The following is a 14,116-nucleotide window of genomic DNA, read 5'->3' as shown; positions in this document are numbered from 1 at the left end:
GAAATCCCATCCCAATTCCCCAGTTTGGAGTTGGCATGGATTTGAAATCCCATCCAGTTTGGAATTTCCAGATTTCGGGTTGGAATGGATTTGAAATCCCATCAATTCCCAGATTTTAGGTTGGAATGGATTTTAGATCCCATCCAGTTTGGAATTCCCACATTTCGGGTTGGAATGGATTTGGAGCCCCGGGGGCGGGATGGGAGTGGTGATCCCGAGCCGGAATTCCCGCAGGGAATCGCATCCTGACGCTGGGCGAGGTGCCCAAGGACCAGGTGTACGCGCTGAAGCTGAAGGGAATCTCCATCTGCTTCTCCATGCTGAAGGCGGCGCTCAGCGGCAGCTACGTCAACTTCGGCGTCTTCCGGCTCTACGGGGACGACGCGCTGGACAACGCCCTGCAGACCTTCATCAAACTGCTGCTCTCCATCCCCCACAGCGACCTGCTGGTGAGGCACCCCAGCCCCGGGAATCCCAGCCCCGGGAATCCCAGCCCCGGGAATTCCATCCCCCGGGAATTCCATCCCCCGGGAAAAGCGGCAGGCGGGGAAGGAGGAATCCCAGCCCCGGGAATCCCAGCCCCGGGAATCCCAGCCCCGGGAATCCCAGCCCCGGGAATCCCAGCCCCGGGAATCCCAGCCCCCGGGAATTCCATCCCGGGAAAAGCGGCAGGCGGGGAAGGAGGGATGAAGGGGTTGGGGCAGGGAATGGCAGCGGCAGCGGGCTCTGGGTGAAGCACAGGAAGAGTTCCCAGATTCTGGGTGGGAATGGGTTTGAAATTTCATCACAATTCCCAGAGTATGGGTAGGAATGGGTTTTAAATCCCATCACAATTCCCAGATTCTGGGTGGGAATTGGTTTTAAATTCCATCATAGTTCGCAGAATTTGGTTGGGAATGGGTTTGAAATCCCATCCCAATTCCCAGATTCGGGGTGGGAATGGGATTGAAATCCCATCACAATTCCCAGATTCTGGGTGGGAATGGGTTTGCAATCCCATCGAGTTTGGAATTTAAAGGATCATGGAATGGTTTGGGTTGGAATGGATTTGAAATCCCATCACAATTCCCAGATTCTGGGTGGGAATTGGTTTTAAATCCCATCACAATTCCCAGATTCTGGGTGGGAATGGGTTTGAAATCCCATCACAATTCCCAGATTCTGGGTGGGAATCAGTTTTAAATCCCATCCCAATTCCCAGATTTTGGTTGGGAATGGGTTTTAAATCCCATCCCAATTCCCAGATTCTGGGTGGGAATGGGTTTGAAATCCCATCCCAATTCCCAGATTTTGGGTGGGAATCAGTTTTAAATCCCATCCCAATTCCCAGATTTTGGGTGGGAATCAGTTTTAAATCCCGTCCACTTTGGAGTTTAAAGGATCATGGAATGATTCCTGTTGGAATGGATTTGAGATCCCATCCCAGTTCCCAGATTCTGGGTGGGAATCAGGTTTAAATCCCGTCCAGTTTGGAGTTTAAAGGATCATGGAATGGTTCGAGTTGGAATGGGTTTGAAATCCCATCCCAGTTCCCAGATTCTGGGTGGGAATCAGTTTTAAATCCCATCCCAATTCCCAGATTTTGGTTGGGAATGGGTTTGAAATCCCATCCCAATTCCCAGATTTTGGGTGGGAATGGGTTTTAAATCCCATTCAGTTTGGAGTTTAAAGGATCATGGAATGGTTCGAGTTGGAATGGGTTTGAAATCCCATCCCAGTTCCCAGATTCTGGGTGGGAATGGATTTTAAATCCTGACCACTTGGGAATTCATGGGCTCATGGAATGGTTTGGGTTGGAAATGAACCACATAAATAATTCCCAGATTTTGGGTTGGAACAGGTTTGAAATGCCATTCCAATTCCCAGATTTTCCCTGGGAAAATATAAAGTGTGAAAAATGATTGGATAGAGCAGCATTGGGAATGGAATGGAATGGAATGGAAAACTGGGAAATGTCTTGGAATAGGGGAGAAATGGAATGGAATGGAAAACTGGGAAATCTCTTGGAATAGGGGAGAAGGAAAATGGGAAATGTGTTGGAATACAGATTTTCTGGGAGAGAGAATCCTTGGTCGGTTCTGCCCAGGAGATCCATCAGCACATTCCAGGTGATTCCTGACGCGCTGGATTTAGGAATTTGATGCTTCCAGGAAAACCAAGCAGATTTTTCCTGCTTTTCCTGCAGGATTATCCCAAACTCAGCCAATCCTACTATTCCCTGCTGGAAGTGCTCACCCAGGACCACATGAACTTCATTGCCAGCCTGGAGCCCCACGTCATCATGTACATCCTGTCCTCCATCTCTGAGGGCCTCACCGCGCTGGGTAACTCCTGCTGCTTCCTCCCTGCTTTTCCTGGGATTTGGGATGGAGTTTTCCTGGCATTTGGGAAGAGGTCAGCGTTAAAAACCCCGTTTTCCACATGGGGGTTTCTCCTCTGCTGGGATTTGGAGAGGTTGGAGCCGTGATTCCCTCACTGATCCCACCAAAAATTAACGGTTCTGGGAACTTTTGGAATTTTGGAATGGTTTGGGTTGGAAAGGATTTCAGTCCCAATCCCAGGGACACCTCCCACGATCCCAGATTATCCCAACTTGGCCTTGTATGCTTCCACTTTCCCCTATTTTCCCCCCAACCCCCGTTTTTTCCCCCCAAACCTTCTTTTTTTTCCATCCAAATTCCCATTTTTCTCCCCTTTATTTTCCCCATTTTTCCCCCCATTTTTCCCCCCATTTTCCCCCCATTTTCCCCCATTTTTCCCCATTTTCCTCTCATTTTCCCCCATTTTTCCCCCATTTTTCCCCCATTTTCCCCCCATTTTTCCCTTCCAAAACCCCTGTGTTTTTTTCCCCACCCTCCATTTCTTTCCCCCCCCAAACACCTGTGTTTGTCTTCCTCAAACCCCCATTTTCCCCCGTATTTTTCCCCCAAACCCCATTTTTTCCCCCCAAACCCCATTTTTTTTCCCCACACCCCCACTTTTCCCCCCAAATCCTTACTTCTCCCCCTGTCCCCAGACACCATGGTGTGCACGGGCTGCTGCTCCTGCCTGGACCACATCGTCACCTACCTGTTCAAGCAGCTCTCGCGCAGCACCAAGAAGAGATCGACGCCCCTGGCCCAGGAGAGCGATCGCTTCCTGCACATCATGCAGCAGCACCCCGAGATGATCCAGCAGGTGAGCCCCAGCACGCCTGGGGAGGCCAGAAAACACCTGGGGGGCTCCAAAATACACCTGGGGGGGCTAAAATTCACCTGGGGAGGCCAAAAAAAAAAAACCTGGGGATACCAAAAAACAACTGGGGAGGACAAAATTCACCTGGAGAGGCCAAAAAATAGCTGGGGGGGTCCAAAATTGACCTGGGGAGGCTAAAATTGACCTGGGGAGATCAAAAAATAATGTGGGGGCACCAAAATTCACCTGGGGAGGTCATAATTCATGTGGGGAGGCCAGAAAATACCTGGGGGGCTCCAAAATTCACCTGGGGAGGTCAGAAAATATCTGGGGGGCTCCAAAATACACCTGGGGAGGCTAAAATTCACCTGGAGAGGCCAAAAAATAGCTGGGGGGGTCCAAAATTGACCTGGGGAGGCTAAAATTGACCTGGGGAGATCAAAAAATAATGTGGGGGCACCAAAATGCACCTGGGGAGGTCATAATTCATGTGGGGAGGCCAGAAAATACCTGGGGGGCTCCAAAATTCCAATGGCGAGGCTAAAATTCACCTGGGGGCTCCAAAGAAACACCTGAGAAGGCCAGAAAATAACCTGGGGACTCCAAAAAACAACTGGGGAGGTCAAAATTCACCTGGGGAGGCCAGAAAATAACCTGGGGGCTCCAAAATTCAACTGCAGAGGCTAAAATTCACCTGGAGAGGCCAAAAAATAACCTGGGGGGCTCCAAAATTCACCTGGGAAGGCTAAAATTCACCTCAGGGCTCAAAAAAACACCTGAGTGGACTCCAAAAAACAACTGGGGAGGTCAAAATTCACCTGGGGAGGCCAAAAATATCTTGGGGGCTCCAAAATTCACATGAGGAGACTAAAATTCACCTGGGGATGTCAAAATTCACCTGGGGAGGCTAAAATTCACCTCAGGGCTCCAAAAAACACCTGAGGTGGCCAAAAAATACCTGGGAGCTCCAAAAAACACTTGAGGAAGCCAAAAATAACGTGGGACCTGGGGAGGTCAAAAAATACCTGGGGGCTCCAAAAAACAACTGGGGAGGTCAAAATTCACCTGGGGAGGCCAGAAAATAACCTGGGGGCTCCAAAATTCAACTGCAGAGGCTAAAATTCACCTGGAGAGGCCAAAAAATAACCTGGGGGGCTCCAAAATTCACCTGGGAAGGCTAAAATTCACCTCAGGGCTCAAAAAAACACCTGAGTTGGCCAAAAAATACCTGGGAGCTCCAAAAAACACTTGAGGAACCCAAAAAATAATGTGGCGACACCAAGAAACAACTGGGGAGGTCAAAATTCACCTGGGGAGGGCAAAAAATACCTGGAGGGCTCCAAAATTCAACTGGGGAGGCTGAAATTCACCTGGGGGCTCCAAAAACCATCTGAGGAGTCCAATAAATAACCTGGGGACACCAAAATACAACTGGAGAGGTCAAAATTCACCTGGGGAGGCCAAAAAGTACCTGGGAAGGTGAAAAAAACACCTGTGGAGCTCCAAAAATAACTGGGAACCACAAACTACCCTGGGAGCTCCAAAACTCACCTGGGAGCACCAAAGAATACCTGGAAACCCCAAAATACACCTGGGGAACCCAAAAACAACTGAGGAGCTCCCCCAGAGACTCCCAAACTGACCTGGGCACCCCAAAACTGACCTGGGAACCCCAAAACCCACCAGAATTCCCTGGTTGCTCTCTGCTCCGCAGAGCCTTGAGCCTCCAGGAGATTCCCAAGTCACAGGGCAAGGAGGGAGCTGGGATTTGGGATGAGATTGGGATCCATGGGATGGAATGGGATTTGGGATGGGATGGGATCCATGAGATCCATGGGATCCATGGGATGGGATTTGGGATGGGATCCATGGGATCCATGGGATGGGATTTGGGATGGGATTCGGATCTATGGGATTGGGATGGGATCCATGGGATGGGGTGGAGGAGCTGCCTTTAACCCTGTGTTCCCCGTGCCAGATGCTCTCGACGGTGCTGAACATCATCATCTTCGAGGACTGCCGGAACCAGTGGTCCATGTCCCGGCCTCTGCTCGGCCTCATCCTGCTCAACGAGAAGGTAAAGGATCCATCCCAGCTGGAAAAGGCTTGGATGGGGAGGAGAACTTTCCCAGAAAGGTCTTGGAATGATCCCGTGGCCAGGATGATCCTTGGAATGATCCTGGGACCAGGATGATCCTTGGAATGATCCCGTGGCCAGGATGATCCTTGGAATGATCCCGTGGCCAGGATGATCCTTGGAATGATCCCGTGGCCAGGATGATCCTTGGAATGATCCCGTGGCCAGGATGGGCCTTGGAATGATCCCGTGGCCAGGTTGATCCTTGGAATGATCCCGTGGCCAGGATGAGCCTTGGAATGATCCCGTGGCCAGGATGAGCCTTGGAATGATCCCGTGGCCAGGATGAGCCTTGGAATGATCCCGTGGCCAGGATGAGCCTTGGAATGATCCCGTGGCCAGGATGAGCCTTGGAATGATCCCGTGGCCAGGATGAGCCTTGGAATGATCCCGTGGCCAGGATGAGCCTTGGAATGATCCCGTGGCCAGGATGGGCCTTGGAATGATCCCGTGGCCAGGGTGATCCTTGGAATGAGCCTGGGACCAGGATGATCCTTGGAATGATCCCGTGGCCAGAATGATCCTGGGAATGATCCCGTGGCCAGGATGATCCTTGGAATGGTCCTGTGGCCAGGATGATCCTTGGAGTGATCCCATGGCCAGGATGATCCTTGGAATGATCCCGTGGCCAGGATGATCCTTGGAATGATCCCATGGCCAGGATGATCCTTGGAATGATCCCGTGGCCAGGATGATCCTTGGAATGATCCTGGGACCAGGATGATCTTTGGAATGATCCCGTGGCCAGGATGATCCTTGGAATGATCCCGTGGTCGGCATGATCCTCGGAGCTGAGCAGTCCAGCTCCATCCCTCATGCACTGGGTTGCTCCCTCCTTATTCCCAGCACCCCGAGGCGGGTGGGCCCCATCCCAAATCCCGGATCCCGTGGGAATTAACCCCTGGCTGTCCTGCTCCCCCAGTACTTCTCGGACCTGAGGAACAGCATCGTGAACAGCCAGCCCCCGGAGAAGCAGCAGGCCATGCACCTGTGCTTCGAGAACCTCATGGAGGGCATCGAGCGCAACCTGCTCACCAAGAACCGCGACAGGTCAGCACCGGGAACGGCATTCCCGCGGGATGCCCGGGCACGGCTGGGCTGGGAGGGAGCCTACACGTCCACGGGTGTTTCCCGCTGTCCCAGGGGGATCCAGCCTGGCCTGGGACGCTTCCAGGGATGGGGCAGCCACAGCTCCTCTGGGAATTCCATCCCAGCCCCTCGCCACCCTCCCAGCCAGGAATTCCTTCCCAATATCCCATTTCAGTTTGAAAATTCCCATGGAATTCCTTCATGGCTTCATGGCTGGAATGTTTTGGGGATCCTAAATATCCATGGGTATTTCCCACCACACCTCCCACTGTCCCAGGGTGCTCCAGCCTGGCCTTGGACACTTCCAGGGATGGGGCAGCCACAGCTTCTCTGGGAGGTCCATCCCAGGACCTCACTGCCCTCACAAGGAGGAATTGCTTCCCAGTATCCCCACTTCAGTTTGAAACTTCCCATGGAAAGATTCCTTCATGGGTTTGTGGTTGGAGTTGTTTGGATTGGGAGGGATCCTAAATATCCACAGGTATTTCCCACCACACCTTCTACTGTCCCAGGCTGATCCAGCCTGGCCTGGGACACTTCCAGGGCTGGAGCAGCCATAGCTTCTCTGGGAATTCCATCCCCACCCTCACAGGGAGGAATTCCTTCCCAAGATCCCATTCCAGTTTGAAACTTCCCATGGGATTCCTTCATGGGTTTGTGGTTGGAATGGTTTGGGTTGGGAGGGACCTTACATCCCATCCAGTGCCGTGGGCAGGTCCCTCCCCATGGGACCAGGGTGCTCCAGGCTGGCTTTGGGCACTTCCAGGGATGCAGAAACCACAGTTTTTCCTCTGGGAATTCCATCCCAGGCAGGAATTCCTTCCCAGTATCCCAATTCCAGTGGGATAGAATCCCTTCATGGGAAGTGGTGGATCCCCATCCTTGGTGTGGAGACCCCGCCGGGCTCGGCACCAAGTTCTGGGGGGAACTGCTCCGAGCTGGGCAATTCCATGGGATGGTGGAGTGTGCAGTCATGGAATGAGAGAATGGCAGAGTGGTGGAATCATGGAATGCTGGAATGGTGGAGTGGTGGAATCATGGAATGGTGAAATGATGGAATGGTGGAATCATGGAGTGATAGAATGCTGGAGGGATGGAATGTGATGGAATGCTGCAATCATGGACTGCTAGAATGATGGAATGCTGGAATGATAGGATCATGAAATGGTGGAATGATGGAATCACAAAATGATGGAATGTGATGGAATGATGGAATGGTGGAATCATAGAATGATGGAATAATGAAATGGTGGAATCGTGAAATGATAGAATGATGGAATGATGCAATCATGGACTGCTAGAATGATGGAATGGTGGAATCATGGAATGGTAGAATGATAGAATGCTGGAGGGATGGAGTGGTGGAATGATAGAATGGTGGAATGATGGAATCATGGAATGATGGAATGTGTTGGAATGTTGGAATGTGGTGGAATGATGGAATCACATAATGATGGAATGTGGTGGAATCATGGAATGGTGGATGCTGGAATGATAGAATTTTGGAATGGTGGAATGATGGAATCATGGACTGATAGAATGCTGGATTGATGGAATGGTGGAATGATAGAATGATGGAATGGTGGCATCATGGACTGCTAGAATGATGGAATGGTGGAATCATGGAATGGTGGAATGTGGTGGAATCATGGAACGGTGGAATGATGGAATGTGGTGGAATGCTGGGATGGTGGAATGATGGAATCACGGAATGATGGAATGCTGGAATGATAGAATGATGGAATGGTGGACCCATGGAATGCTGGAATGCTGGAATGTGATGGCATGCTGGACTCTGGTCTCCCATCTCCCCCAGGTTCACCCAGAACCTGTCGGCGTTCCGGAGGGAGGTCAACGACTCCATGAAGAACTCGAGCTACGGCGTCAACAGCAACGACATGATGAGCTGACACCTCCAGAGCCTCCCGGCCCGGCCCCAGGAGAGATCCCAGGGCCTTCCCAACCCCCAGGGAGGAGGGAGCAGCAGGTGGAGCTCACCTGGGCAGGTGTTTTCCCGTGGGAAGGGCAGAATCCAGGTGCAGGAATTCCAAGGTGTCTGTGTCTTTTTCCTTCCCTGGCCGGAATGTGGAACCGGCGGCGCTCCGCTGCGAAAAGCCTGCCTTGTATAAAACAAAAAAACAAAACAAAAAAAAAAAAAACATGTACATTTTTTCATAACATTTTGGAGCAAGGTTTATATTGAGTTTCAGAAAAACACCCCCAAAAAAAAAAAAAAAAAAAAAAAAACCAAAACGATGATAAAAAAAAGACAAAATGATAAAAAAACAAAAACAAAGTGTGATTGAAATTTTTACAGAGTCCTGGTGCACCCAGTGCTGGTGTGAGGGTTGTGAATGCGAGTGAGGAAAGCGTGGCCTGAAGCTTTACTGGGCGAGGGGGTGGCTGTGTGAAAGTGCAGAGATCTATTTAGTGAGACAAGCTGTAGAGAGAAACAAAAACTCAAACAACACAAAAAAATTAAAAAAAAAAAAATTAAAAATAATAATAATAATAATAAAAAAAAACCACCACAAAAAAAAAAAAAAAAAAAAAAGGCATTGTAAAATTCCAAATGTATATTTTTTCTTATTAAGCCCCCCTCAAAAATCACAATTTCCCGGTCCCGTCTCGCCCTCGTTCTTGGGAACTCGAAGCCATGACGTGACCCCTCCGTTCGTGCTTGCTCGTGGGTGTCCCTCCTGTCCCCTCTGTAGCAGTAGCCCCTCCCAGGGCCCTCTTTTCCCCCTTTTCCATCCCTTTTTTCCCATTTTTCCGGGCTGGAGCGGGAGCTGGCGGCAGCGCGGCGCCTCCCTGGGGGGGTTCCCGGCGTGGAGCCTCGAGCCCCCCCTGGCAGCGAGTCCATTCCTCCTCAGAGAACCCTGCTGGATGTTTGGGATGGGGATGGATCCCGAATCCCGTGGGTCCGAGGGGTCCGAGGGGAGGGAGCCCCTTTGCCGTGTCCCCCACTATTGTTGCTGCTAGTCGTGTGCATCCTCTTGCTCAGCTCTCCCAAAAACACTCGGGGCCTTTTAGGCCTTCAGTTTCTCTTCCCGGACACTATTAATTTTATTTTTTTTCCTCATTTGTTTTTTTTTGGGGTTATTTTTCTGTTCTGGTTTCGTTCTGCCGGGTTTCGTTGCGTTCCCTCTGCCCCTCCGGTCGTGTGTCGGGTCCTTTCCCGCGTGAGCAGATGCTGGTTGATGTCGGGGTGTTTGCTGCAAACAGTGTAAGCATTGTGACTGCAAATAAACTCAATGGTTTCTACTGAGCCGCGCCCCGAGTGGCTGAGCCCCCCAGGGACCCCCAGAGACCCCACAGCGACCCGAGAGACCCCCACAGGCACCCCAGAGTGGCTGAGCCCCCCAGGGACCCCCAGAGACCCCTGAGTGGCTGAGCCCCCCAGAGACCCCACAGGGACCCACAGAGACCCCACAGGGACCCCAGAGTGGCTGAGCCCCCCAGGGACCCCCAGAGACCCCACAGGGACCCCAGAGAGACCCCACAGGGACCCCAGAGTGGCTGAGCCCCCCAGGGACCCAGAGAGACCCCACAGGGACCCCAGAGTGGCCGAGCCCCCCCAGGGACCCCCGGAGTGACCCCAGAGTGGCTGAGCCCCTCAGGGACCCCCGGAGTGACCCCAGAGTGGCTGAGCCCCCCAGGGACCCCCAGAGTGACCCCACAGGGACCTGAGCCCAAGGGACCCCAGAGTGGCCCCACAATGGCTGAGCCCCCCGAGGGACCCCAGAGACCCCACAGAGACCCCAGAGTGGCTGAGCCCCCCAAGGGACCCCCAGAAACCCCCACAGGGACCAGAGCCCAAGGGACCCCAGAGTGGCTGAGCTCCCAGAGTGACCCCACAGGGACCCCACAGTGACCCCAGAATGGCTAAGCCCCCTGAGGGACCCCAAGAGGGACCCCTGAGGGACCCCGAGACTGACCTGAGCCCCTGAGGGACCCCTGAGTCACCCCACAGTGACCCCAGAGTGGCTGAGCCCCCCAAGGGACCCCGAGAATGACCCCTGAGAGACCCGAGAGTGACCCCACAGTGACCCCCGAGGGACCTGAGCCCCCTGAGTCACCCCACAGTGATCCTGGAGGGACCCCAGAGTGACCCCAAGAGTGGCCTGAGCCCTAAGGAACCCCACAGGGACCCCTGAGGGGCCCTACAGTGACCCCAAGAGTGGCCTGAGCCCCCCGAGTCACCTCACAGGGACCCCACAGGGACCCCTGAGGGACCCCGAGATTGGCCTGAGCCCCAAGGGACTCCAAGAGTGACCCACAGGGACCCCACAGTGACCCCAAGAGTGGCCTGAGTCCCTGAAGGACCCCAGAGTGACCCCAGAGTGACCCCAAGAGTGACCTGACCCCAGAACCCTGGGAGTGCCCCCAGAGCCCCAAGAGCTGCCCCAGAGTCACCCCAGAACCCTGAGGGTCACCCCAGAACCCTCAGCTCCTTCTCAGAGCCCCAAGAGCCACCCCAGAAACCCAAAGGTCCCCCCAGAACCCTGAAAGATCCCCCTGCACCCCAAGGTCTCCCCCTGCACCCCATGGTATACCCCTGCACCCCAGGATCTGCCCCTGCACCCCAAGGTCTCCCCCTGCACCCCAAATTTCCCCTTAGAACCCCAAGATTCCTCCTACACCCCAAAATCTCCCCATTCCTTCAGCTCTTCCCCAGAATCTCCCCCAGAACCCCAAATGTTCCTCCAGAACCCCAAGATCTCTCTCAGAACCCCAAGATCTCCCCGAGCTCTTCCCCAGAACTCCCCAAATTTCCCCGAGCAAAAAATCTTTCAGGATTTATTGAAGTTCTTCCAGGATTTATTGAAGTTCTTTTAGGATTTATTCAAGTTCGAGTTCTTTTAGGATTTATAAAAGTCATTTTAGGATTTATTGAAGTTCTTTTAGGATATATTGAAGTTCTTTTAGGATTTATCCAAGTTCTTTTAGGATTTATTAAAGTTCTTTTAGGATTCATTAAAGTTCTTTCAGGATTTATTCAAGTCCTTTTAGGATTTATAAAAGTAATTTTAGAATTTATTGAAGTTCTTCTAGGATTTTTATAAAAGTCATTTTAGGATTTATTAAAGTTCTTTTAGGATTTATTTGAGTTCTTTTAGGATTTATTGAAGATTTATAAAAGTCATTTCATTATTTATTGAAGTCCTTTTAGGATTTATTCAAGTCCTTTTAAGATTAATTAAAGTTTTCTTAGGATGTATTAAAGTTGTTTTAGAATTTATTCAAGTTCTTTCAGGATTTATTGAATTCTTTCAGGAATTATAAAATCCTTTCAGGACTGATTAAAGACCATTCAGGATTTATTGAATTCTTTCAGGATCTATTGAATTCTTTCAGGATTTATTGAATTATTTCAGGATTCATTGAATTCTTTCAGGATCTATTGAATTATTTCAGGATTCATTTGAATTCTTTCAGGATTTATTGAATCCTTTCAGGATTCATTGAATTCTTTCAGGATCTATTGAATTCTTTCAGAATTTATTGAATTCTTTCAGGATTTATTGAATTATTTCAGAATCTATTCAATTCTTTCAGGATTTACCAAAGTCCTTTCAGAATTCATTTAATTCTTTCAGGATCTATTGAATTCTTTCAGGATTCATTGAATTCTTTCAGGATTTACCAAAGTCCCTGCAGGATCTATTGAATTATTTCAGGATTCATTGAATTCTTTCAGGATTTATTGAATTCTTTCAGGCTTTATTGAATTCTTTCAGGATTTATTGAATTATTTCAGGATTTACCGAAGTCCTTGCAGGATCTGTTGAATTCTTTCAGGATCTATTGAATTCTTTCAGGATTTATTGAATTCTTTCAGAATTTATTAAATTCTTTCGGGATTTACCAAAGTAGTTTCATGATTTATTGAATTCTTTCAGGATTTATTGAATTATTTCAGGATTTACCGAAGTCCTTGCGGATTTAGTTGAATTCTTTCAGGATCTGTTGAATTCTTTCAGGATCTGTTGAATTCTTTCAGGATCTGTTGAATTCTTTCAGGATCTGTTGAATTCTTTCAGGATCTATTGAATTCTTTCAGGATCTGTTGAATTCTTTCCGGATTCATTGAATTCTTTCCGGATTCCCCCAAGTCCTTGCAGCATTCCTCCCGGTGCTGCTCTCCCTCTCCCTCCCCGGAATTATTTCAGGATTTACCGAAGTCCTTGCAGGATCTGTTGAATTCTTTCAGGATCTGTTGAATTCTTTCAGGATCTATTGAATTCTTTCAGGATCTGTTGAATTCTTTCCGGATTCATTGAATTCTTTCCGGATTCCCCCAAGTCCTTGCAGCATTCCTCCCGGTGCTGCTCTCCCTCTCCCTCCCCGCGTCCCGCGCTCATCCGGCCGTTCCCTCCCTGCCTCTCCGGTGCACCTCGTCATTGCAGCCCTCCCTGTTCCGGGCGATCTCGATGGCCAGGAACTGGATCCTGGTGGCTGCAAAAAGCGGGACAGGGATCAGCCGCGGCTCTGGGGTCCCCCCCGGCCCCCCGCACCCCAAACCCACCGAAAATGGTGTTTTCCTCCGAGTACTCCCCGCGGCAGTCCAGGCGCAGCAGCGTGCCGAAGTTGAAATCCTCCACCACGCCCTCGAAGGCCAGGCAGAACGGGCGCCACTTCTGGGGGGACAAAAACACCCTCAGCGCCCCAAAATCCCAATAAAACCGCCCCAAATCTCACACACGGCCTCGGCCCCCATGGTTGAAATCCTTCACCGTGCCCTCCGAGCTGAGGCAGAACGGGCGCCACTTCTGGGGGGACAAAAACACCCTCAGCGCCCCAAAATCCCAATAAAAGGGGGAAATCCCACTAAGAAGGGAGGAAATCCCACTAAAAAGGGGGGAAATCCCACTAAAAAGGGGGAAATCCCATTAAAAAGGGAGGAAATACCACTAAAAAGGGGGGAAATCCCATTAAAAAGGGGGAAATGCCACTAAAAAGGGGGGAAACCCCACTAAACCCCCCCCCAAACGCCCCCCACCGCCTTGGCCGCCTCGGATTTGAGCTCCTCGGGGTCCAGCACGTCGACGCGCAGGTCCCGGAAGGCGCCGCGGAACTCCTCGTAGATCCGCTCGTCCACCTTGGTGAGCTTCAGGAATTTGGGCTCCACGGAGGAGATCAGCTGCGGGGGGGTGGATGAGCATCAGCCGGGACACCCCAAAACCCCAAAACCCCAGCCCAAAACCCAGACTCACGTTGAAGTAGACCTGGGCGTGCTGATGCGCCTTCATGGCCCAGGCCAGCTCCACGCGGGGCTGGGCAGCAGCAGGGACAGCTGGGACACCTCCTGGGGACAAATGTCCCCCCGGGGGGGTCCCCCACCCCATTTCGGGGACCCCCCCCACCCCCCTTTTGGGGGTTTTCTCGCCGCCTTTATGGGGTTTTTCCTGCCCTTGGGGTTCCTCTCTTCCTGTTCTGGGGGTTTGCTTCTTTTTGGGGTTCCCCTCCTCCCAGGGGACAAGGTTGGGACCCCTCTGTCGGGATTGAGACCCCCCCAAAACCTGGATCCCCTCCCAGCACTGTGTCCCCCCCCCAGGACAGGGACCCCAAAAGTTGGAACCCCCAAATCTGGCACCTCCTTCCCAGGACAGGGACCTTCCTCTATGGACAGGGAACCCCCAAAAGCTGGATCCCCTCCCAGGACTGGGACCCTCCTGGATTGGGGGAACCCCCCAGAACTGGGACCCCCCAGGA

At 51.4% G+C, this 14,116-nt stretch overlaps 2 protein-coding genes across 10 annotated transcripts in view; one reads left to right on the top strand and one right to left on the bottom strand.

Annotated features, from left to right (window-relative positions):
- Positions 1 to 9,668, top strand: part of XPO7 (exportin 7) — a 33,423-nt gene extending 23,755 nt beyond the window's left edge. For both annotated transcript variants that reach the window (XM_041424708.1, XM_041424709.1), the window contains exons 22-27: positions 235 to 449; positions 2,186 to 2,324; positions 3,017 to 3,177; positions 5,153 to 5,251; positions 6,234 to 6,361; positions 8,217 to 9,668. In XM_041424708.1, the coding sequence (XP_041280642.1) occupies positions 235 to 449; positions 2,186 to 2,324; positions 3,017 to 3,177; positions 5,153 to 5,251; positions 6,234 to 6,361; positions 8,217 to 8,310 (836 nt within the window). In that variant the 3' untranslated portion in view covers positions 8,311 to 9,668. The remainder of the gene's footprint in view (positions 1 to 234; positions 450 to 2,185; positions 2,325 to 3,016; positions 3,178 to 5,152; positions 5,252 to 6,233; positions 6,362 to 8,216) is intronic.
- On the bottom strand, positions 9,465 to 13,922 carry PBDC1 (polysaccharide biosynthesis domain containing 1). 8 transcript variants are annotated; one of them, XR_005954107.1, is made up of 6 exons: positions 13,618 to 13,922; positions 13,404 to 13,544; positions 12,930 to 13,041; positions 12,798 to 12,859; positions 12,581 to 12,657; positions 9,465 to 9,615 (listed from the first exon to the last, which is right to left on the bottom strand). XR_005954107.1 is itself a non-coding variant. In XM_041424717.1 (6 exons), exons 1-5 carry the CDS (start codon positions 13,747 to 13,749, stop codon positions 12,611 to 12,613), a joined length of 474 nt encoding a protein of 157 aa, XP_041280651.1. In that variant the 5' UTR covers positions 13,750 to 13,922; the 3' UTR covers positions 9,465 to 9,615; positions 12,581 to 12,610. The 8 variants fall into 8 exon arrangements, 7 of the variants coding, with proteins under 7 accessions (XP_041280651.1, XP_041280653.1, XP_041280654.1 ...); XM_041424717.1 differs by having other exon boundaries at positions 12,581 to 12,637; XM_041424719.1 differs by lacking the exons at positions 9,465 to 9,615; positions 12,581 to 12,657 and adding an exon at positions 11,994 to 12,043.
- Between the last annotated feature and the right edge of the window lie 194 nt (positions 13,923 to 14,116).

Source organism: Onychostruthus taczanowskii, unplaced genomic scaffold (genome assembly GCF_017590055.1).
Source record: "Onychostruthus taczanowskii isolate IOZ18803 unplaced genomic scaffold, ASM1759005v1 scaffold84, whole genome shotgun sequence".
Lineage (NCBI taxonomy): Eukaryota > Metazoa > Chordata > Aves > Passeriformes > Passeridae > Onychostruthus > Onychostruthus taczanowskii.
The sequence above is the reverse complement of the archived record's forward strand: the minus strand, read 5'-3'. Positions and strand labels throughout refer to the sequence as shown.